Below are 27,360 nucleotides of genomic sequence, written 5' to 3'. Positions count from 1 at the left end.
CACTTTTTAAAGTTGAAAATTCTATTATGTTATATAATATGATTATTATGTTATATAATATGATATGATTCCCATCAACATTCTAACATATGTATCTTTCTTCTAATCCTACGGTTCTCTGCATAAACGCCCGGGAAAGTCACAAAACAAGCACACGCAAGAATGCAGAGCATAAACGCCAAACAGTACAGAAAGCTGTAAATGTATTATCTCATATAAAAAAAAACTAGACACAAAAAAGGAAGTTACTAAGTCATTTATCTATGAATGAAAATTTCATGGGAATTCTTAACTCTCCCATGATCATAAAAATTTAACAAACTAAGATTCCGCTTGACCTACTAATTCTCATCATTTCTAGCTCTACTTTAGAAGCGGGAGCCAAATGTGAGCAAACACAAATATCTCTAGAGCTCGTCGCGAGAGTCTTCATCTTCATCCTCTCCTTCCCCTGATGCACCACCTGGAGCTCCACCTGACCTCTGGTAAACAGCAGTGATAATTGGGTTGCAAACGGCTTCAACTTCTTTAAGCTTCTCTTCAAACTCTTCTTTCTCAACAGTTTGGTTGTCATCCAGCCATTCAAGTGCTTCTTTCACGGCAGCCTCAATTTTTTCCTTTTCATCTGATTCCAACTTGTCAGCAAGTTTGTCCTTGTCACTGATTTGGTTTTTCATGTTGTAGACATAGGTTTCAAGAGCATTCCGAGCATCAATTCTTTCCTTCACTTTCTTGTCTTCCTCGGCAAACTCCTCGGCTTCACGAACCATCCGGTCAATTTCCTCCTGGCTCAGGCGTCCCTTTTCATTTGTAATGGTGATCTTTTCTGATTTACCTGTGCCCTTGTCTTCTGCCCTAACATTTAGAATACCGTTTGCATCTACTTCAAAGGTCACTTCAATTTGAGGGGTACCTCTGTTCAATTACCACAAGAAAAATTGATTAATCAATTAATTAGAATACAAACACCAATAGAGAAAGTTCATAGAAGACATTATGATATCACAAAACAAACCTTGGAGCTGGTGGGATTCCAGACAAATCAAAGTTCCCGAGAAGACGGCAATCCTTTGTGAGACTCCTCTCACCTTCAAACACCTATTCATAATAAAAACAGACAACACCCCGGTTGAGTACAACACCCCTCATTACACAATATTGTATTTAGAAGGAAAATGTCCTAGCAATATGCAGTGGAATAATGGTACAGTACCTGAATAGAAACAGTTGTTTGCTGATCCTGGTAGGTGGTAAACACCTGGGATTTTTTGGTGGGGATGACAGTGTTTCTAGGAATCAACTTTGTCATCACTCCTCCAACAGTTTCAATTCCAAGGGTAAGAGGTGCAACATCCAAGAGAAGGATATCTGGATACACAGAATAGCACAACAATGAGAGAGTGTAATACTAGGAAACCTACTTGCATCAATAACAAATAATAGCTACCTAATGCAATTGAAAGGCTAGAGTATAGACTATAATGGTACCTTTGGTTTCTTCACCACCCTCCCCACTCAAAATGCTTCCTTGCACTGCAGCACCAAAGGCAACTGCTTCATCAGGGTTGACCCCCTTGTTTGGTTCCTTTCCATCAAAGTAATCCTTCAAAAGTTGTTGTACCTTTGGAATCCTTGTGCTTCCACCAACAAGAACAATCTCATCAATTTGATTCTTCTGTAATCCAGCATCGTCCATTGCCTTCTTCACAGGTCCCATTGTCTTCCGGAACAAGTCATTGTTCAACTCTTCAAATCGAGCACGGGTAAGTGGCTCAGAGAAATCAACGCCATCAAAAAGTGACTCAATTTCCACACGGACTTGGTGCTGGCTACTAAGAGCTCTCTTGGCACGCTCACTCTCCCTCCTCAGCTTTCCAAGTGCTCTGTTGTCCTTGCTAATATCCTTGCTATGCTTTTTCTTGATCAATTTAATGAAGTACTCCATTATTCTCTGATCAAAGTCCTCACCTGGTAAACAATTGAAGAGTTAGCACTTGGCAAGCAATAACAACAGAAGTAAATTTTACAAGTAGAATTTGTCTTAATTTAATCTTATTCTTTCTCTTTTACATATATAAGTACTCACCTCCAAGATGGGTATCTCCGTTTGTAGAAAGAACCTCAAAAACACCATTGTCAATTGTCAAGATACTGACATCAAAAGTTCCACCTCCAAGATCAAAGACAAGAATGTTCTTCTCTCCACCTTTCTTGTCCAATCCATAAGCAATGGCAGCAGCGGTGGGTTCATTAATGATTCTAGCCACGTTCAAACCAGCAATGACACCGGCATCCTTGGTGGCCTGCCTCTGAGCATCATTGAAGTAAGCTGTATATTCAAAAGAAGACCAGAAATGTTAAAATGAAGACAAAATGGGGAAGAAAGTAACCAAATTGCATGAGGAACAAGTTGTAATTCGCCAATTCACCTGGGACAGTGACCACGGCATCACGAATAGTCTTGCCAAGGAATGCTTCAGCGGTTTCCTTCATCTTAGTCAGAATCATGGCACTGACTTCCTCAGGGCTGAACACCTTGGTCTCACCATCCTTTACTCTGACCTGAATGTATGGTTTTCCATCCTTGTTGACAATCTTGTAAGGAACAAGCTTCATGTCTCTTTGAACTTCCTTATCCTCAAATCTGAAGAAAGAAGCAACTCAGTCAACATTGATCCCATTACATCAAATTATAACAAATCATTAGTCATTATAAACAGCAAACATATATAATGATGTCTTACTTTCTTCCGATAAGTCTCTTGACATCAAAGATGGTCCTTTCAGGGTTGACAGCTGCCAGATTCTTCGCAGCCTCCCCAATCAATCTCTCATCGTCGGTGAAAGAAACCCATGATGGTGTGATACGATTTCCTTGGTCGTTGGCTATGATTTCAACATGTCCGTTCTTGTAAACACCAACACATGAATATGTTGTTCCAAGATCTATCCCAATAACAGTCCCTAACTTGGTGGTCCCTTCCTCTTTTGCAGCAGATGTTGCAAATAGACATCCTGCAATAAACCATCGCAATATTATAACGACAAAAACTCAAAACATTTAAATCGGTGTCAAACCAAACCATGTAATCACATCCCATAAAAGCATTACCCGAAAACAACATAAATCAACTATTTAAAGGCAACATTACAAATAGAACCTTAAACGGGAAAAAACATGATTATGGTGCTATCAAAACAAGAGTATTAAAAAAAATGTATCCATTTGAAGCCAGTAAAATAAATCACTAGTAAGCATGTAATTAATTACATTTGTTTGTACATGAAAACTGATAATCCAAACAAATAAAAAGGTCTAATTGGCATCTTCTTCTAAGATTCAAAGAAACCGCGCGTAATTGTATTAATTAACAGTCTTTAAAAGGCAATAAGAAAATCAATAACACATAACAATAACAGTTCCACAAAATTCAAAACAAAACAATAACTAAACACTTTCGATTGAGTTTCTTAGATGCAGATTGCATAGATGCATATTAAAACTATTACTCATTGATACTAACTACTTAATAATAATAACAACTAATTAGAATGTGATGCAAGTAGGGTTAAGATATCGATCTAATCAGATCCATAAAATCAAAGATCTAAAACAACAAAAGCAATGAGAAAAAAAGGTGAACAAGATCTGAATAGTGATAAAGAGAAGATAGTGAGATATGTGATAATTACCTAAGGAGATGATGGTGAGAAGAAACAGAGACCCGCAAGAAGAAGAGCGAGCCATGGTGTTGTGAGATGTATCACCGTCTTTGTTGTGATTCAAAGATGAAGATGTATTGATGATGATGCCAGTGTTACTCTGCGCTTTTTATAGTGTTTACTCTTAATTTCGAACATGTCATTGGTGATTACGTGGACCAATTGTAAATCAAGTTAGGACAGTTTTAGCCAATGGGATTGCCTCTTGTGTGTAGGAACATGTCACTTCCCTTTGTAAGTCGCTCTACTGCGATCTTATTTGTTGATGTATTCCCCTTTCCTTAGGCTTTAATTATTTGATACTATCAGTTCAATTTATTGCATTCGTTTATAATTCTGTTTTATTTTATTTTGTAAAATTAAATAGATAAATTTTGTTTCGATACATAAATTCAAAATATGGTCGGCAAATGTCTAAGTCATTTGATTATACTACATTCCTTTCTTTTTTTGAATGAAGTTTATTTTAACGTTAATTAAAAAATCTCATATGAGATATAAACCAAGGGACCGCTTATTCACTTGATAAGAGCAAAATTCACAACAACAAAGATACTATAAAATCGTTTTACCATTGTCTCGTATTGAATGAATATTTGGGTTAGAGGTTTGGATTCAGAAAGTTGAATCATTGATATAGTCATGACTTGGATTTGTAATCCAAACTTGGGTATCACATAATATGGAATGAGAGTGTACCCTTCCCCCTTGCTACGACAATTGAAAATTCAGTTACAGCTGACGTCTAAGCTATGGAAGGATCCGATGGAAAATATGTTCGGGTTTGAGTTGAATTTTTTATACGAACAAAATTGTGGGAGGTGGGTGAAAGTCCAGTGTGAAAGCTTACTCGTTTGTCTAAAAATTACAATACATGTGGCCATGTTGCACAAAATTGTTTTAAGAAGTTGTAGAAACCGATTGTGACGACAGAGACAACTGCGGCGATTCGCAGTTATAGTTAAGTCAGGTGGGATCATAATTAAACTACAGCTGACAATATGGTCGTCAAGTATTGGGAACTCAAACAAATTCTCATAAATATAAGGATTTGTTCGTTGTTTCCAAAAGCAAAAAATGAGCAATTTCTAACACTAGATTGGGTAACAATATTAAGAAGGGAAAGAAAATCGTCGGAATTCTAAGATGCACAAAAGTAAAGGTAACAAATTTAAATTATTCCATCTGACCAACAACGAGGCTAGAAAGGAAGTTACCTTAACTTTTTCCAATATGACAGCGTCTTCTCGTGAGAAAGTTTGGATAAAAATAAGGAAATAAGACAAGATTTAAGAGCGACTGAGACAATGATTGAAGGGCCCAACAAGACAACCCTAAAATTAAAACTCATGCCAAATCAATTGATAATTCTACTTTATTGCATGACCATTTTTCTTCCCATAAGGATAACCTGTTTTACTTTTAAGCTATTATCCCTTCTCTGTTTAATAAACAAGAAAGTAGAAGTAAGCAAAATAGTAGCATGGCAAACAATGATATTTGTATCCTTCAAAGACCTAAACTTCCATATATAATTGATTTTTGTTGTGGTTGACATACATGTTGAAGTTATTCCTAAACAACTTGTTGATGGTATGGAAAGTTTAGACTATCATGAAAATATGGATTCTGAAAAATGACCAACATACATCCTCACGACCCAGCTATTGTTTGTCCCATTGTTTGTTACTGTGTATGAATGAATCATCTAATTTGAAGTTGTAGAGGTGCATGTGGGTGTCATTTTTTTGATTACATTTGTGATATAACTCGTCCTCATAATCTGAGTTTTTTTGCTTTATCAGAACTTTGTCTTATTGATGCTCGTGTATATAAAGTTGTTGATTGCTTAGGCTTCGATGGTGTTTCTATAGCTGAAACTACTAGTTTACCAGCGGTATTTCGTGTCTTTGGGAACAAGGTTACATTTCAATCAATGTAATTTCTATGTTAATGTGTGTATTTGAAGGTGTCTCCTCCCTATAAAGCCCCTTGGATTATAACAAGGGTTTATGAGAGTTCCCAAGTTAGAATCCTCGAAGATTCGTTGACCAAGCTTTGTAATATGCATCAATATCTTAACCTACCTCGAAGTTTGACATGTGATTTTAATATAGTTCTCTATTAATATGGAAAGTCTGTAGGTGTTCCTACTAATACACCATCGACTTCTAAATTCTCTCAATATCTAAATGAGTGCAATTTGGTCGATCGAAAAGTTAAAAAACCCGACTTTATTTATATTAGAGGCAACATTCGTTAAAGATTATATATAGCTCCTGAAAATACTTTATGAAATTTGTTTCCTAACTGGCCGATACTAATTTTCCACTCTTGTCTTCAGATCAGTGTGGTAATATGGATCAATCTGGGATTGTTCAAACAAATTATAAGCCCAGCTTCAAATTCTTGGCTCCTTTGGTTTGATCATGGAAACTTTTCTACCATTCTTTACTAATTTTTGGCGCAACCTTGATTGATACTTGGGAGGTCAATATGAACAGGCTAACACCCTACTTGACAATTGGAATTAGAGAAATGATATTTGTACAACCATTTTGATACAACTATTGTACAACTTTATCTCTCATACTCACATTATGTTTTTATCCTCTCTTACGTTTTCTTTCTATATTCTTTTGAGTAATGATATTTTGACATCCATTTGATGACAACTTTGTTGACAACCTTGTTTTTCTCACTTTTTATTGGTCAAAAACAATGGAGAGAGAAAAAGGAAGAGAGAGGATAACAATATCATGTGAGTATGAGAGAGAAAGTTGTCCAAAAGTTGTTAAAAAATGGTTGTCAAAATATCATTTCTCTATTCTTTTTGACCAATAAAAAGAGAGAACAACAAAATTGTCTCAAAGGTTGTACCAAAATGGTTGTTAAAATATCACTACTCATTAAAAAAATATGAATACATTGTATTTCCGGTTTTGTCCAATTTTATATCGGTTTTCTGCTTTATTTTCCGGTTCAGTGATGAAGCGGTTTTCAGGTATTGCAGGGGTCGTTTGGTACAAGAGAAAGAGAGGAGAGATAGAAGAGAAAGAGATAGAAAAGTAGAAAGAAAAAATTAATACTCCCTCCGTTTCAAAATGAGTGTCGTTTTAGCCAATTGCACACAGATTAAGGAATGGAATAAAGTAGTCAAATGTCATAGCAATTTTACCAAATTATCCTAATCAACTATTGGTTTGTTTTTCATCAAAGAAAAAATAATACTTTGAAAGTAGTGTAACATAGTATTAATTGAAGGGTACAATTGAAAAGAAAAAGTTATTATTGCATTGAAAACCGAAAGTGACATTCATTTTGAAACAAATTTTTTTGGCTAAAGCGACACTCATTTTAAAACGGAGGGAGTATTATTTTGCAAATGACATTAATATCCATACATACAAGTTAATAGTGTGATAATTAATAATACATCACAAATTTAAACAATACGTTACTGTAGTCCTAAAAATTAATTATTCAAACATAAGAAAAAAAATATTTCAAATTTAAATAGTAAACATTGATATAATTTTAGGACAAAAATTTTATATGAAGAAAACAAATTAAAATCAAACTAAAACACACATGCTAGAATCTTCCCACCTCTTCTTCACCAAAGAAAAAAACTTATTCATCAAAAAAAATAAAAACCTTCTCTACCATATGACTATCCAATTTACGGATGGAACAGATAGCAACATATGGGCTTCCTCTTTGAAATGATGGCAGAGGCAGCAAAGCAGGAACCACGTTTTTCCTATATTCTCACCGGAGCCACAAGCCTCAATGGAGTCGAAGACGGCATCGAGGGACAATATCGGAGATTGCATAGGGACATGAAGCTGAAGCTGAAGCAGCAACACCCAATAACAAAAGTGATTTGACAATATGGTTTGGTGTGTTAGAGACAAGGGTATTTTCGGAACACCAAAAAAATGGGGACTTTTTAGTCTTTCTCCTCTCACTCTCTTGTCTTGTATTTCTCTCCTAAACCAAACAGAAGAGATTATGTATCTCTCCCCTGCATTTCTCTCTCTGCAATTTCACCTCTACCAAACACACCGGTAATAACCACCTCACGTCAACGCCCGACTCACTAACAACAACATCACCCGTCCAAGGATTCGGGACCTAGATTGAGTAACTTCGTAGAATCAAAGCATAGCATATACCATACCGACCCTCTCGCAATTTCCACTTCAACAAACAACAGAGACAAATTCACATTCATTCATAATAATCACGATGAGGCTCTTGAAGGTAGCTACTTGCAATCTCAACCAATGGGCTATGGAATTCGATTCCAATCTTCTCCAAATCAAAGACTCCATCTCCAAATCCAAACAAGTCGGCGCCGTCATCCGTCTTGGACCCGAACTCGAAATCCCCGGTTATGGCTGTGAAGACCACTTCTTAGAACTCGACACCATTAACCATTCGTAATAACTCTCTCTTTTTCTTCTTTTTCACACATGTCAAAGAGTGTTTTTCTGTTCAGTTTTTGTCACTGAAATTGGTTTTGTTGCTGCAGATGGGAATGTTTGAAAGAAATATTGATTGGTGATTGGACTGATAACATAGTGTGTAGTATTGGAATGCCTATTATCAAAGGTTCCGAGAGATACAATTGTCAGGTTTTGTGTTTCAATCGAAAGATTATTATGATACGACCCAAGATGTGGCTTGCAAATGATGGTAATTACAGAGAACTTCGATGGTTTACTGCTTGGAAACAAAGGGACCAACTTGATGATTTTCAACTTCCTCCTAATGTTTCTGAGGCATTGGGACAAAAATCAGTTCCATTTGGTTATGGTTTTGTTAAGTTTCAAGACACGTAAGTGCCATATTCACACGTTATTTTTGTTTCACTTAACATAGTGTTTGCTATGATGCACTTACACCGACACGAACACGGGTCATGACACCGACATGTAGACACCAGTAATGATTTGAGAAATTACAAGTGTCAATGTCATTTGGTGTCCGATGCTCAAATTTTCCTTCAACGGAAGTGTTGGTGATATGTAGTGTTTGGGTTGATGCATAGGTTAAAGAGCCGCACTAACTTTTTTAGTTTAAGAGCACATGTTAAGGAATCTACAAACAGTAGTATGTCTTGAAAAAAAAAACATTTTTTAACTTTTTGAGAAATAGAATGCACAATTTCCAATACAAAATTTCTATAACAAGTGTCATAAGGGTACATGTTAGCATTTCCCTAGGTTAAAATATGACACAATAGTTATATGTTTTGTGCATGTTGAAAGTAGAACATGCCATGACATAATGTAAAAAGAAATGGTACACTGGTTGTAGGTGAAACCAGAGATAGCAAAACAAAATACGCTGTCCTGTTGTACCGTTCTGTTCTCCATCAGACACTAATGTTACGTCCTTACTTTCCCTGGCTCTCTTTTTCTATTATTATTGTTTGACGGTGTCGACGATGTGTTTACTCGGCTGAGTTGAATTATTTGTTGGTCACTGATACCTTTTACGCTCATGCATTCTAAAGTTATATGCATCAGCATTGCATCCATGCGGCAATCTTGTGATTGACATATCTACATATTCTTTCATACACCTAAGTAGTGTGTTCAAACTATTGTGTGTGTATGTGTTTCATTTATGTTTTTGGGGCTTTCCAACTTATACTCAGATGTTTATTATTATGTGCTTAACATAAAGCATTTTCCCATTCTTAGAGCTATTGCAGTGGAAGTTTGTGAAGAACTTTTTACTCCATCTCCCCCTCATGCTGAGCTTGCATTAAATGGGGTTGAAGTGTTTATGAATGCAAGCGGAAGTCACCATCAACTTAGAAAGCTTGATGTTCGTCTTCGTGCTTTTATAGGTGCTACTCATACTCGTGGAGGTGTCTATATGTACAGTAATCACCAAGGCTGTGATGGTGGTCGCCTTTACTATGGTAGGAAAATATTTCCCTTAACAGAATTCCGTTCGTCTTTTTTCACATTTAATATCCATTGTGTGTTTGGGAGGGCGAGGTAAATTCAACATTCAGGAAATCCGTATAAGGATATTTATTTTCCATTTAGATTGTTTAAATGTCAATTATATAGGATTTTTTCATTTGTCTAAAATTTATCTTGTTTTTCATTTCATTTGTAACAGATGGATGTTCCAGTGTTGTGGTTAATGGTGATGTTGTTGCTCAAGGTTCCCAATTTTCTTTAAATGATGTTGAGGTTGTGGTTGCTCAGATAGATCTTGACGTGGTATGCATTAGTTTCCATATTTAAATGCTTTGCAATGCAAAGTCATTTTGACCATAAACATTAAAGGATTTACATCAGATTGGTTCCTTTACTGGTAGGTTGCAAGCCTTAGAGGATCTTTAAGTAGCTTCCAAGAGCAAGCAAGTTGTAAAGTCAAGGTTCCTTCAGTAGATGTACCATATAGTCTTTGTCTTCCTTTTGACCTTAAAATACGCCTTTCTGTTCCTCTTAAGGTTAGTTTATTGTCATTTTGAGTTGCAATTTTCAGTTAGCTAAACATTATGAGCTTTAAAGGTGCACCTATGATGTCGCCATGAATACCGTATTCCCTTAAAAGAGTATTTGGCTCCAAGGTTTTATTTTTCACCAAAAGTTTTAATCTTTATATGTGCTTGTTTGGATTTGAGTTAAAAATCACATCACGTTGAAATACCGCATCCAAAGCAGTGAAATTGTGAAAATTTAGAAGCTGCTATTTGGAGCTTTCACGTTGCCGTGACTTTTTGTCGCACATTTGATCAAATCCACACAAGCACTTTATTGATTTAATAATGTTACTGCTGAAATTAATCAGGCCTCCAAGTTACTAAGTTGAAACATGATTATATATTTATAGATAAAATATCACTCTCCTGAGGAGGAAATAGCATTTGGACCTGGTTGCTGGTTATGGGATTATTTACGAAGAAGTGGAGCATCTGGCTTTCTGCTCCCTCTTTCTGGTGGAGCAGACAGTTCCTCTGTTGCTGCGATTGTTGGATGCATGTGCCAGATGGTCGTGAAAGGTAAGTTCAAATGCAATGACAACTGCAGTTAGATTGGATTGTGGAATGTGAATTACCTTTCTTATCAACTTGCGACAGTATTTTAAAGCTACATTATTGTGTATACTATTATAGGACTGCTTATTTAGTAATAAACAAATGATTCACGCGACCACTATAAAGATCTCAAAGAAGATTAGTTAAGAGGTCACACATATAATTGACCGACAGCTGAATTAATTGGAGAAACAGACCTGAATGTTTATATTTCCTTTCTCAAAAGTCTTGCAAAATTGCTTGAATATAGAGCATAGTGTCCTTTTAGTAGTTCACCGTGCTTTACTTCTTACAGAAAAACTGAGTTGTGTAATCATGGTCTATAGTTAAAATGATACTGACTATTTACCTCTCCTTTTCTCTTTCATTTACAATTTTTGAACGTGGCAGAGGTGAAATAAACAACATTATTTGACCTTACAAATCCGAACCTTGTAGTTTGGATATCATTAACTAGTGATTCATATTTTCCTTCAGAAATTGCAAATGGGGATGAACAAGTTAAAGCTGATGCAATACGGATTGGAAACTATATAGATGGACAGTATCCTACAGACAGCACAGAATTTGCCAAAAGAGTATTTTATACTGTGTTTATGGGATCTGAAAACAGGTAAGTGATAATTTTCATGTTCTAGTGTTTTACAATCATTGGCTGTGTCTATCTAAGTTTCCATATCGGCTATATTCCTTCAATACTTCATCAATGATATTGCAGATGTATGACCGTTAACATTTTTTCAATCCAATGTGTTTTAATGGGGTTGAGACTTGATAAGGTGCTTTTCATAACTTTAAACAATTAGAATAGTAATTCTATTCTACTGTACAGTGTAATACCTGAAGAAATCCTTTTATTTTGTCGATCAGTTTAAGTTCAAACAGAAGAACACATTCTAATATGTTATTTGAAATCAACTGGAAAAAAAACCCTCTTTAGATGTTATGGTGCACTAACAGTATTCACGTTGCAGTTCGGAAATGACAAGGTCGCGAGCCAAGGTACTGGCAGAGGAAATTGGTTCATGGCACCTTGATGTTAGCATTGATGGAGTCATATCTGCCCTTTTGTCTTTGTTTCAAACACTTACGGGAAAGCGACCACGCTACAAGGTGACTGAATTATGGACTAGTGCATTATTTCAATCATAAATACAATTCCAGAACTGTGTAGTCTATGATGTGGTTGCTTGTCACACTTGATTTTTCCACCGGAGTATGTTGATATTAATGAAAAATGGTATTTTGATTTTAAAACAAGTCAACATAGAACTCCACCTCAGGACCTCTGATAGGACACCGAATGAGAAAGTGGGCTCAGCGGGACAGTTAGCACATCAGTTGCCCAAACCAAAAGTCTGTGGATATTTGATGTTAAAAGAAATACTGAAGGGCATGATGGGAATATCACATGACTTATCCTATTGTATTTTCCTTCGTGTTTATGAAATAACAGTCTTTATTTTCCATTATTGCTCTGTTTTCTTCTATAAACTGTTTCTGTAATCCAGATTCGTATCAATGCCGGACTAAGATTAAGTTCATGTTATATTTCTAATGATATTTTTTGTCATCTTGTAGCCTCAAATGATATTTTTTGTATGATTTTGTTTATACAGGTAGATGGTGGATCTAATGTTGAGAATTTAAGCTTGCAAAACATTCAAGCTCGAATCAGAATGGTGCTAGCTTTCATGTTAGCATCACTCTTGCCTTGGGTTCACAACAAACCTGGGTTTTATCTTGTCTTGGGGAGCTCCAACGTGGATGAAGGGTTGCGTGGCTACTTGACGAAGGTATCTCAATACATCGTTAGATTACACGTTTTTATAGGGGACCTATATAGTTGAACTTATAGGGTACCTATAAGTTCAAAACATGTCGCTTTATTTTCACTTTGTTTTTTGGCTGAATCTATGGAAACAAGAAACAAATAAAAAATAAGATGATATTTTTGTAATTATTAGTCAAACATAAAATAGTAACATAAATTTTTTGTCTTCAAATGGCCACTTAGTTTCTCATTATTGTGGTCTGCTACACTCTAGTTATCAAAGTTCATCTTCTTACAGTATGATTGCAGCTCAGCGGATATAAATCCCATTGGCAGTATAAGTAAGCAGGATCTTCGGTCATTCCTGCGATGGGCAGCCAGCCATCTTGGTTACTCATCTTTGGCAGATATTGAAGCAGCTCCACCCACAGCTGAACTGGAGCCTATACGTTCTAACTACAGTCAGGTAGTGTTATGTTCTGTTACACTTTTCAGTACTCACCGGTCTTGAAACATCTCAATGAATCCTTTCATTTGCATATGTGTTGGCATACTGTATTTGGGACGTTATTTTTGTCTATGCTACAATGTTAGATGGAAGACAAGAGACAATTCAACAGAAGCAAGAGCTTAATTATCAGCTCACAATAACCTTTTAAAAATGTCTTGACTTCTATCTATCCAGACATTTTCTGGCAATCTGTTATAAGGGTGATGGTTTTGGGTGAAGTCTTGGAACTAGTTTACTCATTTGTTCTCCCTTTAACAGTATCTATTAGTTTTTGGTTATTGTGTATTTGACTTTTCAGTGGCCTTGTTCTCCTGGGTATTTTTTATTTTTTTGTATCCATTAGTAATATATTTTTGATCAATTTTTAAAATTATAATCGAATACCTCACTCGTTCTTAATTGAGCAGCTTGATGAAGTTGATATGGGAATGACTTACGAGGAACTATCTGTTTATGGAAGACTACGCAAAATTTTCCGTTGTGGTCCAGTTTCCATGTTCCAGGTATATCTCATGTTTGTCCATCCTATCTATTGACTTCTTTAACCTTTCCCTTGATTTTTGTCGTTTTTGTATTTTTCATATTAAAATGGTTGAAGGAACAGTGAAAGCATGTGGTAATCTTATGCATGACCATCTCACAATATCAATCTTTGTTAGGCCAGATACAATGAAGAATGATGCAAAGCCGAGAAAGATAAACCCCATAGGCTATAAGCCTATAACTAACTTACCTGCATGTCATTTGACAGGTCGATGAAATTGGTTTTATTGTTCGCTGGTCCTGCAAGGCCAAAATAAGTTCAATATCAGTAACTTATTGACTCATTTTTTCTGTTGGCAAGAAACTAGAGTAAACTGTCATTTTGCTCTTTAAATTTGTTAGTCACTGTCACAGTAGTCTTTGGACGTATCAACATTACAAAGGCATACCAAATGTGTCTTTTGTTAATCATTTTGGTCCTCGAATATGTCTTACGTTAATCAATTTGGTCCATAATATTACTAGCAAAAGAGACACTTAGGGATGTGTTTGTAATTTCGCACCTACAACTGTCTGTAAAAACACAATACCAGATCTTGTCTATATATTGAACAGACGGACATATCAAACATCCAGTTACAAAACTTTACCTGCTTTTTTGAAAATAAAAGAGGAGTTCCTTGTGTGAGCTTTTATTGCAAAAGGCTATTTATCTGAAAAATGGTTAGAAGTTAGCATTTTTTTTCTTTAGGACGAGAGCTAATGAAATAACAAAAGAATTCACATTTTTTATGCTAAGTATCACTAGAAGAAACTCCTTACCATGTATCCTAAGTCACATTAGATTGATTTTAGAACTGCCATGTTTTCAATCGATACGGAGAGCTCTACTTGGTAGAAGATTTTTGCATCTACTAGTTAGCAGTCTCTGTAGAAGCTTGTAATTTAAGGCTGTCCATCTTTAAGTTCAGTCCTAACCTTTTTTTTTTTAATTTGCCATCTCAGAATCTATGTTACAGATGGGGTGCAAAATTGACTCCATCACAAGTGGCTGAAAAAGTAAAACACTTCTTCAAGTATTATTCGATAAATCGGCACAAAATGACCACCTTGACACCTTCCTATCATGCCGAGGTATGTAGTTCTTATGATTTAAAGTCAGGGTTGAATTGCTAGGTAGCTATTCACGCTCCTAAAGATTTTGGCCGGTTCTCTCTCTCTCTGTTTTTTTTTTTTTTTTTTTTGACTGATGAAAATGCACAATCTTTCACTCAACTTGCAGAGTTATTCACCAGAGGATAATAGGTTTGATCTTCGCCAATTTCTTTATAATGCAAGATGGCCGTATCAATTTCGGAAAATCGATGAACTCGTACATGAGCTGGATGTCAAAAATGTTCAAGAATCAGCAAACCATGAGTCAGTGGCAGCTTCATTAGATGGTGTTGGTGGAATGGGAGTTGCTGCCGCAGGTTCAGGCAATCCAAATGTCGGAATCTAATTGAAATTAACCTCCCCTAATAAAACAAAATAAAGTAAATTATAGATTTGCATGTGCAAGACTGCAAATCTGGCCCAAACAAATATATAGATTCCATATTTTTATAGCACACTATGTGAATAATGAAACTCCCTTTCATCCCATGTGTAGTGTAAAAACATTTTTAAATTATCATTGAGTGTTTTGATTTATTACAAAGAGAAAGATTTAGATGACGATGCAATATGAAAGGAAAAGTTCAGATTTGACAACAACTATAACAAACTGAACTTGTTGGTTGTGATTCTTTAGTCTTATGCTAAAAAATTTATGGTGAAGGATTCTCAACTGAGTTGATTCTATCGTAAATGTATGAAATTAATTTGATGATATTGCAGCACCAGACGTTGTGTATGATTACTACAAGATTATCACAATATATCTTGTAGTTTTGTGATTGAGAAAAACCACCCGACTCATTTAGTTTAGAGGATTGTTTCTCTCACTTGTGTTCAGATTTCTGAAGTTGAACTATGCTTTTTGGTATGAGCTCAAACATGTGTATCACTATTTATTCCTACTCATTGTTCTATTTCTCTCGAGTGTAAAATATACAACATTGATTCATTATGTTATTTCACCTTTTAAACAACCACATTCAACTTAAACTTAGTCTAAATAACATTTACAATCAAAACATGCAAATATTTGATCATTTACTACCAAAAAAAAAAATTGACATAAACCCTGAACACTAACAATTTACCAATTTAAACAAGAAAATCCATCATGTAAAACAAATAACCTCAATACAAAGGGCTCATGAACACTTGTAATTTAATCAATGATTTGCTTGAAGTCAGAAATTGGTTTGTGGGGGTTTGAAGGGAGAAAAATTAGTGGTCTTTGTGTTTTGAAAAAAGTGAGGTAACTTTTATTACTCTAATAGAAAAAACCAAAACACAACAGCAGTCAACTGTTAATGGTTCATTTAGTGAGCGACATTAATTGTCGTTGGAAGCAAACGATAGTTAGTCATCACTGAGTTAACAAATTAAAGTGAAAAGAGCAATTTTCAAAATTGTATTGAATCAACCCAAACTATTGATTTGGTTTTTATTTTAAAAGTCAATCAAATCATACCGCAATGCAAACATAGCTTGACTCCTAATTAATAGGGGTTGACTGTGGTGTGGTCGTATTTGGTTTGTGTTTTTGCCTGTTTTTTCATTGCTCTGTTTTTTGCTACACTGTTTTACTCTTTTTTTTTTTTTTTTTTTTGTATCTAAACTTGCTTATATCCATTTTTTTCAATTTGGCATAACTTTAAAAAGGTTGCGTAAAAATAGATATTGATCAAAAGACCTATTGCTAATCAATTTGGATTATCACTTATCGCTATCTTAATTTTAACATTATGTTTTAAATGTTGTTGTTAGAGATTTCTTAAAAATGGAATTCCCTCTTAATTTTACGCAACAAGTTCTTATCGCACTAGAACTTGTTGCGCACTAGAACTTGTTGCGTAAAAATGGAATTCCCTCTGTTTGCATATTTCTTAAAATTTCTTATCCCCCGGTTTTTACACATGTTTTAAATGTTGTTGTTAGAGATTTGACCTTTATTATATTAATTTCCCTACTTTTGTTATTAGATTTATGTTTCTCTTTATTTCATATTTACTATGATTTGGAAGTTTTTTGTTATGTTTCTCTTTATTTCATATTTACTATGTTTTGGAAGTTTTTTGTGATTCATTTTGCCTTTGTTGTTCAACATTGTCATGGATGTTTTTATTATTATAATAGCAGTTAAAGCTAAAATCTTTCAAATCTTTTGTACACACATTTTGTGTTGCTATGTCTGCCTGTTGCTTTTAGTATTGGAGATATGTATGCACTTGATCAACACTATGGTCATTTCAAGGGTTAAGTCAAACCCAAATTTTTGTATCAAAACGTGTTTGGTTAGCGATTGACAATTGCCTCATTGAGTTTATAGCTCATTCACTGTTATTTTTAGAAGCTCTAAGTGTAGTTTTTGGTTCTCTGTAATTTTCTGCGTGATTGCGGTGTTTACTGAAGGCACACTTCGTGCATGTTTGGATTGACTGTGACTTTGACGAAATTACGTTGTCACGGGGTTTGGTTGAATTCCCAAATTGGGTGATTTCGCCAAACTTACTGCCAATCTAACCATTTATTTGTCTTGATTCTCACTTTTTAAAGGACCCCCTTTCATTAGATGATATTACTTATACCTCTTGTTCTCTTTTTTATTTTACATACATGTATGTTTAAATTTTTAGGTTTGGTTTGACTAAAAAATAAATAAAAAGAAAGGGAAGTTATTTAAGTGAAGGATGAAGAGTAAAGAGATGGAAAAGAGGAAAGAGATATGGACTCAGTGACTTGCCTACCTTTGTTTTGCTCCATACAGTGAAATTTATGTGCACAAAAGAAATTGTTTAGACTTGTGTATTGTCTACTATGTGGAAGGACCTTTGGCGACTTCTCACTAATCTTGTATTGAATTACCCAAACTTCGCTCGCAGCCTTCCCAATTATAAGAAGTTTGTGTTTTTCGGTTCTGTTTCATTGCGACAACTCAATTCCGTTGCATGATATTGATTTAAGGTGGAGTTTTTGCATTGAACCTAACTCTTATGATAGAACATATGCCATGATTTATAGAGTTTCTGTTCAATGAACCATTCCTCCTTAAATCAATATCATGCATGCAAAGAAATTGAGTACAAAACTGAATGAAATACAAATTGGCTATAATTGAGAAGGCTGCGAACGAAGTGTGAGTATTTTAATGCAAGATTAGTGAGATGTCGCCAAAGGTCATTCCATCTAGTAGACAATACACAAGTCTGAACGACTATGTTTGTGCTCATAAATTTCTTTATATGGAGCAAAACAAAGTCATGCAAGTCACTTAGTCTACCCCTTTTCCTCTTTTCTATCTCTTTTACTCTTCATCCTTCACTTAAATAACTTACATTTCTTTCTTATCCTTTAGTCACACCTAACATAAGAAATTTAAACATGTATGTATCATCACAAGACTCATTTAGAAGATATGTTTAAAATAAAAAAGTAAGATCTAATGAAAGAAGACACTATTATAAACACATTGATATCGCGTGTTGCATTGCTATGTATGTCTCCTAGTTTAACATTGAAAATATATATACACTTATGAAAGTCTGATTTTGGGATTGGCCTAATTGAGCACATTCGTTGGGGATGTGAAACTCTGATTTTCAGGTTCATGCTCATTGGCTGCTGTTCAATTCATTCCCATAGGAAAGGTTTGTCCAACATATTTATGTCGTTGTTTGTTTTTGTTTTTCAGGTTCTTACAAATATGTCTTTGTTTGTAAGAATGGGTCTACTGCTGACCTGTAACAGCCGTTCATGGTGGCGGTGAGATCTTCTTTCCTTACATTTCCTTTTTGTTTGTTCTGTTTGTATTTTGGTTCTTTTTCTTTTTAATTAGATAACTTTTATCCTTTGTTTTGTGTCCCAAAAAATGGGGTTTAAAAGTTATGGAACAATGAGTATAACTGCCACTCTCGTGAATTTATCCTTTTAAATTGTTGTCATAATTCACCAATGGAATAGTTGATTATGGAATTCTGGTTTTATTTTTACATAATTCATAATCAAATTTGCCTTTGGTGTGTGGATTAATGTCATCAATTCAAAAGAAATATTGGTATCCAAATGAAATTGATTCTTTTCAATATTATTTTCTCTTCCATTTTTAAATTGCTTGGAAACATCTAATTTATGAATGTACTTGCACGTTCTCTCTTTAGTAGTCTCTGTAGGAATTTTTTAGCATATCTAATATAAATTGCATGTCTTATATAAGTTTTTAAAAGTATTTTTCAGGTGTAGCTTTGTAACTGCTTCCTAGCTTGATCAACAGGTTAATAAAAACTTTTTTCTTAAAGTTTTTTATATATATATATATATATATATATAGTGTTTTAGCAACATTCACCTTAAGGTGTATTTAACAACTTTTTAGTTATATCTTCGCTAAAACACACCTTAATAAAAACTAGTGGGTGTATCCTAGCAAACCCCTATATATATATATATATATATATATATATATATATATATATTCTAGACCGATTTCTTCTATTGTCAATTTATCATTATCACAGAAAATTCTCACAATTGTTGGTCCCCCTTTTTACAGAGCTACTGCGCTTTTGGGCAAATCTGCTTTCATGATTGCATTGTGTATGTCACCTGCTTGCATGTTCTATCAGATTGGAATAGATGGTTTGACGTCGAAGACAAGAGTGCATAGTCACACGGATGAAAGCTAATAGCTCGAAGTTTGACACCTCTTTTGGAACAAACATGCTTCAAAGATAATGGGGGATGAAACAATGTCTTCTCATAACTTGAAACTGTCGGGACCTTTTTAGTTGATGAGGATGCGGCTTGTTTGTTTCAAGGCTCCGAAATAGCATTTTCTTTAATAATATATGGGAAGGTTTCTCGTGAAAGGATCTTATATTTGCATTCTAGTAGTGAGTAGGTATATGATTACTACAAGATTTTAACCTTATCTTATACTTTTGTGAAGTAATCGAGGAAAACTACCAATTCCTTTAGTTGCGGAAAGTGTTGCTTTCATTTTTGTTCAGATTTCTGAAGTTGAACTATGCTTATTCCTGCTAATTCACTGTTTTATTTCTCTAAACTAATAGCGGCTCACTTTTAACTGCATAAAACATCTGAGTTGTGACTCTATGACTTAAGTCAAATACTCTACAATCAGTTTGGAGTTGATAAGCTGATTTTAATAAATAAGTTTGGATTTATTTACTACTGTTATGTGGATATTGTTTATTTTTCAAATTGTCAAAGTAGACTTACATATGTCTCCACTGTTTGGGTATCAGTACTGAACAGAACCATGCACATAGTGAATCTTTTGTGCAGGAAAAGTGAACTAATCTAATCCCTGTGTGGGGATCCTATTCTTTAAGTTTTAAAATATATTCGAGAAATTTTTTGATAGTATCATTTTCTTATAATTTATCAAAATGCTTTAGAGGGTAAGACCTTCGGCAACTATTCTCGGCTTTACCATTTTTTTGTTTACATCTCATAACTTACCATCTAACTTCCTCTAACTTACTATTGGTGAATTGTTTAATACAAAAAATATGCATTTAAATACACTTTTTTCATAATTTATCATCTATTTTTTTGACAGAATCATTTAGCTTTTACTAAATATTGATTGGTTTTGGTCATTTATATACATATTTGTTCATTTTAGTCTCTCTTTTTTTTTTTTTATACATTTAGTATTGGTGAAGATGCTGTCTTCTAAAGAATACTATATCCAATATCGTATACCAGAAGTTACCATGTAAGTCGGAAAACATACATGGTTGAATACTTGCCAGTGTGTTTTAAAATTATAATGGTGGGAGGAAGAGGTGAGAATGCAAGTTTCAACTGTTATGTCATGAGAAAGAAAATAATCATATTGAAATAGAAGCTATGTACAAAATTGGAATGTGTTCTGCTCATTGGAAATTAAGAATATCTAGAAATATTGTTAGAGGAAATTTTATTTCAAATCTCTTAAACTACCAGATATGGGGAAGTAATTTTTCCAAACTCATTTATCCATGAGTAACATTACAAAGAACAGTTCGTACTAAATCTTTCTTTAATCTTAAACACATATGCAGCACAGCTTATAAAGAACCAGAACATGGGACAACCATATTCTCGTGTTTTTCCCCTTTCTGCAGCAAATCATTCAGTGAAGTATAATCATAAAGCTGGGTTCCAATCTAACGAACCTTCAAAGCCAAGGAAATAGTTTCACGATCCTCTAAAAAATGAAAGAATGAAAGCCACACAGTTAATTACAACAACAAAAAAAAGTATCTCAGTAGCTGCATTAGTAATAGTAATGAGAAGAAGATTGGTAAGTTGAGAATCGAGGAACACGTCTTTTTTTTTTAAATCCCGAGGAACACATCTAATCTGAGCTCAAACATTACCCTTCGCATCGAAAAGAGAATGAGGTAGGGTCAGAAAATTATACATTAATTAAACAAACTGTCTGGGAAGAAAATGAATGAACACCGCCCCCTCCCCCATCTTATTGACATATAATTTTGTCAGTCAAGATCTGCAGGACTACTTCGCTTAGGCAATTGCATGTTTACTATGTCTTCTCTTGGATGACAATAAATTGATCTGTTTACTTGTTCATTTACCATTTACCGACTTTCGGGTGCTATTTGTTAGAGCCAAAAGGTGTGCACCCTCTTTATTTTTGTGAAGTACAAGATAAGCTATACCAGCCAAATATACTGCCATGCCTGAAAATCCTAATATCCCAAGAAACACCTTGGCCACAATTTCTATTTCACTATGAAGAAGCAGCTTAATGAAACCATTCACCAAGTAGTATATATATTATTAACCATAATAAGGGAACTGGTTATCCAAGTAACAGGCGGATATCTTCAATTAAGAATTAGAAGTAAATACTATGTCAGACAACATACAAAACAAAAATCTTTTTCTAGCAAGTTCTCCAATTCATTAACTTTTCAAGAATTATGGTCAATGGAAGTGCAGGAAAACAAAATGAAAAATTGAGTCTCGGTCAGAATTTTGATCCATTATTGATCCATTATATTTACAGTAAATAAAACAATGTATGCATATATTATAATTACAGATTTAAAACAGCATATCTGCAGAATGATTCCGAACTTTTTGAACAATTTTGTCAGGTATGTATCAATTTACCATATGCTTGCAAGGTAGAAGTACAAATTTGTGTTAACAAAGAAACTATACCATGGTAGAGTTGACAAAAATGACAGCATATCTTGGTTTTGCTACTAGTGAACTTGAGGAGTGGAACCAAAGCAAAGGGAAGCTCAAATGACAGGAACAACAAAAATGATGCTGCAATGACAGATATTTTTGTTAGAGAACAAATCTATGCTTATGTAACTTCATATTGGTTCTCAGCCCCTAAAACAGCATATCTTCAGACGAAGCCAAACAGTGCAGTTATGAACAGTGGCGGCCACAAGGCAGTTGAGTTACAAATATACGAGAAACTTCCGTGATATCATAACATGAAGATTTAAACAATGCATTGTTTATAACATGGACATATTCTCAAGTGAAAAGCATTAGAAGATATTTCAGGACCAAAACAACTTGATTAAAATTGATGGCGAGGATATCTTACAGATGCAATTATTATGAGCTTCCCAGCCCCCGCAGAGCCACTGATGACCGCAACAATCAAACTAGGAACTATCGCTAAGCAACGAGTTAACATATTCCGAATCCATGGAATCAGTCGTAAATGAAGAAAGCCATAAAAGAAGGAAATGATTCATAGGGGGGGAAAATAGAAACATCATGAGGTGATCGTTGCTTAAAAGTGGACACTATGCAAGTGAATTTTGGCAAAATTAAGAAAAACTGTTGAACTCAAAGCCCATTAAGGACACATATTGCTACTATTAAATTTTATAAAGGATACGACAGATTGACAGGTATCGTATGTTGAACATAAAAATACCCAACACAATGGTACATGATAGCATTCATAATGTAATTTGAGGAATTAATGCATTATAATTGAGGCTCTGTACTTTTTTTAAAACAAAGATCACAAATTAAGTTAAAATCAATTCAAATCGATGTCACTCAAACATGTCAAAACCAATTATATATGATTAGAATCACCTTTCACTCTCCCTACCGTGAAAACCAACAGATACAAAAGCAAACGAACAAGTTCAGAATATAAAATTTGTATCCCAATTTGGACCGGAACTAACTACAATTCAAATCCCAACTTATATCTTATTAAAAGCAAATAAATATTTACAATGTTAAAGCAAAAACCAGTAGCACAAAATGAAGAAACTCAGATGAGAATTGATTTTACACAAATTGGTGACTCAAAATAATGCTTATTAGAGAGATCATATTCCAATCACATCAAGGGGTGTCCAACAAATAGCAGCTAAGCATAACCATGCAAGCCTCAAGCCTCAGATAAGTACCAGAGGACTTCAGTCGTATGAGGTTCATATGTGTACCATCTCATCACCAATAGATTAGCACTAGCACAAGCAGAGGACTTCAGTCATGTGAGGTTTCCATCAATTCACTTAACTGAAAATAGGGGACCATTCCAATAAAATCCACTCTACTAACCAAAAACACTCTCTTCACTGTGCTTGAGGACCTCAAATATATGGTTGAACATAGAAGTGTGAAGTTAAGTAGTGATATTAGTTAGCACATCAAGCAGATAACTCCGAACTGGTTGTAATAGTTAGTTTGTTACCAAGCGATTAGCATTAACCAACCTCAATCCACCATTTTTATCTTCACAATGCTTCATGTGATGAAAAAGGGAAGTAAAATCAGTTGTTAGGTTGGCCCTACAATCATACTTGGGAGGATAATGGAAACAAGGCTCCATGGACTTGGCTCGTTGACAAGGTGGATTTGGGATGGTTTCACCATATGCCCTGTGCAGAATCCATGGCTTCAAACCTCCAAGACTATGAGCAACATACCCAAAAGTAGACTTGGGGCTTGTAATCAATGCATCACATAAACTCAGTAGATATATTTCAGTCCACGCTTTAATATTGTGTGTGTCATTATTTGATTTTTGACGCCCTTCGTGACTTGGCTGATAAACTTTTATTACCTCCCCGGTTACAGTTGTATTTGCCTTATATATAGTCTTCAGCTGCTCACCATATTCGGAATATAGAGAAGCCACTAGAACAGCTTTTGATGTCTGCCTCTTCAAAAAAGATTTTGCTGTCTTCTGCACGTTCAATTCGGGCAACAACTTATGCTGAAGACTGCAAGCTATAATTTCATTGACGATGGTGCGATGTGGTACTTGGTGAGGGTTATACACTCTAATCTGCAATCCAATTTTCTCATTTGCCTTGGCTAAGTGCGTCTCATAGAACCTGCTAATTAGTTCCCATGCCTCATTGGAAGGGTGAAAAAGGTAACGTCCCAAATGGTGAAAAACAGTGTCTTTCTCGGGAAACATTTTGCTTAGTTCTTGGCTAAATGAAGGAATCATAAAAAGAGAAGGGACAAAATATTGATCCGACCACAAAATTAGAACAGGAACTTTCTGGAGAAGACCTTGACTTTTATCACAATGAAAAAAGTTGTTATGACCATCATGGGTGTGCTGTAGATTAAGAACGAGAAACTGTGGCAAAAGCTCCTTTGATCTGTTTTTCTTGCTATTCATTAGCAAGCTTTCATAGGTTTCAATATGTTTCTGATCTTTCCAATATGGAAAGTTCCTAGGCAATAACCACGAGGAATCAGGAAATGGCTCACAAAAGAGACCAGACATGTCAGCGCCAAATTTGACAAGTAGAACCCGGTCCGTAAGAATAGCATAAAGAAACGCCGCAGCCAAGGTTATCATCCTATTCCCCAATCCATTGGAAGCTGTCCATACAAGGTATTTGCACTTTGTATTGGCATCACCTCTGCTAAATTTTGGACCCTTTCTCATGATTTTGCTGTATGGTTTGGTATTTGGTCCACAACTTGTATGAAGATGTTCATAGTTCCGTAGCTTGGATAACAGATATGCAGAAGGTTTATAAGGGGAAGCTTTGCGGTATAAGTGAGATTTAAATCTACTTAAGCACGATGCTTGATCAAATGTGGAAACTAGAAGTCCATCAAGTAATCGGTCATTAGCAATTCTGGCAGAAGGTAGAGATGTATCCTTCTTTTGGTGTTCAAGTGAATCGTACTTTGGACCTGTAGTGTGGAAATAAAATATGCATCATGCACAATTCCTTATGAAATTTAACTCCAGATTGCAATGTTAATAAGCTTGAAGCAGTACTACTACTACTACTACTACTACTATTGGTAAGTAAGCAAGTTTTGAAATTTAACAAAAATAAAACAATTCATTCAGAGTAATTTTGTTTAACCTTTACTACTAATATCCGAGAAAGTTTGAGATTGATTGATCCTAGCAGGCATAACATTTTGATCTTTGTCGCCCAATACCTTATCTAATGATAAAAATTAGAGACATGAAATGTTAACAACATAACTAAAAATGAATTAAAGGACAATAATAATAGGAAGATTGAAAACAATGGCCTGACTCACTCACTCACTCACCTACCAGTGTAACATTGTTGTGAGGTCCTTGTTTGAAGAAATTTGCATTTGCAGTAGTAGTAAGATTATTTGGAGGCAATAAATTGATGTCGGAAAATCCATCAAGATTGAAGATTGAGTTTGAGTTTTGGTAAATGAGAGTGAAAATGAGTAATATAGAGAAGGTTATAAAACCCAGAATCAATAATAATGTTTTGAATCTCCTCAAACTCAAACTCAACCCCAATTTATCCATCTTGAAAAGATTCCCAGGAAGAGGATTTAATCAAACAAAACAAATATCAACAATACATACATACATACAGCAGATCCCGTCTCTCTCTTTATTGTATGACCGACCAATTATTATTACCAAATTTACCCATTTGTGAATTTTACCATAATACCCCTCCCTAAAAATAAATAAGGGTTAATATGTCTTTACCCCCTGTAATATAGGCGAGTTCTGGTTTTCCCCCCTGTAAAAAAGATTCTTTCGATTCCAACCCTGTAATATAAAGATTCCGTCGAAAACCCCCCTGAGCACATTTGAGACCCCCCCAGCTGATGACGTGGCGTGACGTGGCGCGCTGAGTCACCTTTTCTGCTGACGTGGCGTGCTGACTGTATAATTAATTTTATTTTTTATTTTTTTTATAGGGTACACGTGGCATTTGTCATTTTTTTTATGTCTTTACCCCCTGTAATTTAGGCGAGTTCCAGTTTTCCCCCTGTAAAAATTTTAAAAATAAAAAATAAAATCTGAAAAATTTTAAAAAAATAATTATTTTTTTAAAAAATGCTGGAAAATTAATAAAAATTGAAAATAATGAAAAAAAATAAAAAAATTAAAAAAATTAAAAGTCTGGAAAAAAAAATTCACATGACATGTGTGTATATACATACCACATCATTAAATCAGATTATTTTTTCGAAAAATAAAATAAGTTCGGATTTAAAAAATTGTAAAAAAGTTCAGATTTTTTTTGAAATTTAGAAGATATTTAAAAATACTGAAATTTAATTTTCAAAATAAAAAAGTTTAGATTTTTTTGCGAAATAAAAAAACTGGAAAATATTTTAAATTTTAAAAATCTGGATATATTTTTTTTTTAAAATCCAATTACAATATGAAAATTAAATTTAAAAAATCATATAATCTGAAGAAGAAAAAAATTGATTTTAGTTTAATTAAAAATTTAGAAAAAAAACTGAGAAGCTTGAATTACATAGGAATATTTTTGTAAAAAGAATTATTAATGCGTGTAAAATTTTAAAAAGTGTCCGCTTACACTCAGGTTCATCGAGCTCGAAAGAGCTTTATGCTTGCTGCTTGAGCAGGGAGTTGTTGGCACTTGGGTTTGTTATTGTGTTGGCAGTCAATCCATTCGCTAAAATTAAATCCTAATTGTTTTTGACAAATGTTCACTGTTCATATTTTTTTTTGTAATCTGGTTTCGTTCCCGTACGCGGGTTCGCTATGTTATGCTCATGATTAGTGAATTTTTGTTAGGATATTTTAGGACTGTTTCGCTTGATCTGATTTATAATGATGTATGTCCGTTTTGGGTTTTAAAAAGTGTTTCGCTTAAATTTTTTTTTAAAAAGTGTCTTATTTAAGAGACATTAAAATTTAAAAAGTGAGTACCTCAAGTTGCTCTTTCAATGTCTTTTGAGCTTCGCAAAAAAATCTAAACTTTTTTATTTTGAAAATTAAATTCCAGTATTTTTAAATATCTTCTAAATTCCAAAAAAAATCCGAACTTTTTTATAATTTTTAAAATTTCAAAAAAAATCTATTTTTTTCATTTTATTAATTTTTTAAATGTTTTTGGAATTTTTTCATTATTTTCAATTTTTATTAATTTTCCAGAATTTTTTAAAAAAATAATTATTTTTTTAAATTTTCCAGATTTTATTTTTTATTTTTAAAATTTTTACAGGGGGTAAAATTGGAACTCGCCTAAATTACAGGGGGGTAAAGACATAAAAAAAATTACAAATGCCACGTGTACCCTATAAAAAAATAAAAAATAAAATTAATTATACAGTCAGCAAGCCACGTCAGCAGACAAGGGTGACTCAGCGCGCCACGTCACGCCACGTCAT

General features: G+C 34.4%; 3 protein-coding genes and 1 long non-coding RNA gene across 7 annotated transcripts; 2 read left to right on the top strand and 2 right to left on the bottom strand.

Moving 5' to 3' along the window:
• Positions 1–186: 186 nt before the first annotated feature.
• LOC146934369 (heat shock 70 kDa protein BIP2-like) lies at positions 187–3,805 on the bottom strand. The gene is made up of 8 exons (XM_085706247.1): positions 3,694–3,805; positions 2,745–3,015; positions 2,430–2,644; positions 2,087–2,329; positions 1,489–1,968; positions 1,214–1,368; positions 1,016–1,098; positions 187–915 (listed from the first exon to the last, which is right to left on the bottom strand). Exons 1-8 carry the CDS (start codon positions 3,746–3,748, stop codon positions 408–410), a joined length of 2,010 nt encoding a protein of 669 aa, XP_085562373.1. The 5' UTR covers positions 3,749–3,805; the 3' UTR covers positions 187–407.
• Positions 3,806–7,768: 3,963 nt separating this feature from the next.
• Positions 7,769–15,315, top strand: LOC146934368 (glutamine-dependent NAD(+) synthetase-like). 2 transcript variants are annotated; one of them, XM_085706241.1, is made up of 13 exons: positions 7,769–8,168; positions 8,261–8,566; positions 9,449–9,661; positions 9,868–9,971; positions 10,070–10,204; positions 10,588–10,756; positions 11,270–11,405; positions 11,767–11,905; positions 12,412–12,588; positions 12,865–13,032; positions 13,485–13,580; positions 14,566–14,694; positions 14,843–15,315. In XM_085706241.1, the coding sequence occupies exons 2-13, from the start codon at positions 8,419–8,421 to the stop codon at positions 15,059–15,061; spliced, it is 1,833 nt and encodes a 610-aa protein (XP_085562367.1). In that variant the 5' UTR covers positions 7,769–8,168; positions 8,261–8,418; the 3' UTR covers positions 15,062–15,315. The 2 variants fall into 2 exon arrangements, with proteins under 2 accessions (XP_085562367.1, XP_085562366.1); XM_085706240.1 differs by having other exon boundaries at positions 9,438–9,661.
• A 3,332-nt stretch (positions 15,316–18,647) lies between these two features.
• LOC146934367 (uncharacterized) lies at positions 18,648–19,685 on the top strand. Its single transcript, XR_015007745.1, has 2 exons — positions 18,648–18,982; positions 19,262–19,685. It is a non-coding gene; the product is annotated as an uncharacterized LOC146934367 (long non-coding RNA).
• Positions 19,686–22,918: 3,233 nt separating this feature from the next.
• LOC146934366 (galactoside 2-alpha-L-fucosyltransferase-like) lies at positions 22,919–25,573 on the bottom strand. Of its 3 annotated transcripts, none has more exons than XM_085706243.1 (3): positions 25,273–25,573; positions 25,077–25,160; positions 22,919–24,897 (listed from the first exon to the last, which is right to left on the bottom strand). In XM_085706243.1, the coding sequence occupies exons 1-3, from the start codon at positions 25,505–25,507 to the stop codon at positions 23,417–23,419; spliced, it is 1,800 nt and encodes a 599-aa protein (XP_085562369.1). In that variant the 5' UTR covers positions 25,508–25,573; the 3' UTR covers positions 22,919–23,416. The 3 variants fall into 3 exon arrangements, with proteins under 3 accessions (XP_085562369.1, XP_085562371.1, XP_085562370.1); XM_085706245.1 differs by having other exon boundaries at positions 25,277–25,573; XM_085706244.1 differs by lacking the exon at positions 25,077–25,160.
• Positions 25,574–27,360: the final 1,787 nt, after the last annotated feature.

The sequence above is a fragment of the Medicago sativa genome, chromosome 4 (assembly GCF_051527215.1).
Source record: "Medicago sativa cultivar Bolivia chromosome 4, Bolivia_mono, whole genome shotgun sequence".
Classification (NCBI taxonomy): Eukaryota; Viridiplantae; Streptophyta; class Magnoliopsida; order Fabales; family Fabaceae; genus Medicago; species Medicago sativa.
This window is presented reverse-complemented; position numbering and strand designations above follow the sequence as displayed.

Excerpts from the sequence above, each read along its gene's own strand:
- LOC146934369 (XM_085706247.1), bottom strand. The coding sequence starts at position 3,748 with ATGGCTCGCTCTTCTTCTTGCGGGTCTCTGTTTCTTCTCACCATCATC. Across the intron at positions 3,016-3,693 it reads TCTCACCATCATCTCCTTAG|GATGTCTATTTGCAACATCT; the intron begins GTAATTATCACA and ends GGTTTATTGCAG. Across the intron at positions 1,969-2,086 it reads CGGAGATACCCATCTTGGAG|GTGAGGACTTTGATCAGAGA; the intron begins GTGAGTACTTAT and ends ATTGTTTACCAG.
- LOC146934368 (XM_085706240.1), top strand. The coding sequence starts at position 7,975 with ATGAGGCTCTTGAAGGTAGCTACTTGCAATCTCAACCAATGGGCTATG. Across the intron at positions 11,906-12,411 it reads GAAAGCGACCACGCTACAAG|GTAGATGGTGGATCTAATGT; the intron begins GTGACTGAATTA and ends TTGTTTATACAG. Across the intron at positions 13,581-14,565 it reads GTCCAGTTTCCATGTTCCAG|AATCTATGTTACAGATGGGG; the intron begins GTATATCTCATG and ends TTGCCATCTCAG.
- LOC146934366 (XM_085706243.1), bottom strand. The coding sequence starts at position 25,507 with ATGGATAAATTGGGGTTGAGTTTGAGTTTGAGGAGATTCAAAACATTA. Across the intron at positions 25,161-25,272 it reads CAACAATGTTACACTGGTAG|ATAAGGTATTGGGCGACAAA; the intron begins GTGAGTGAGTGA and ends TTTTATCATTAG. Across the intron at positions 24,898-25,076 it reads CTCGGATATTAGTAGTAAAG|GTCCAAAGTACGATTCACTT; the intron begins GTTAAACAAAAT and ends TCCACACTACAG.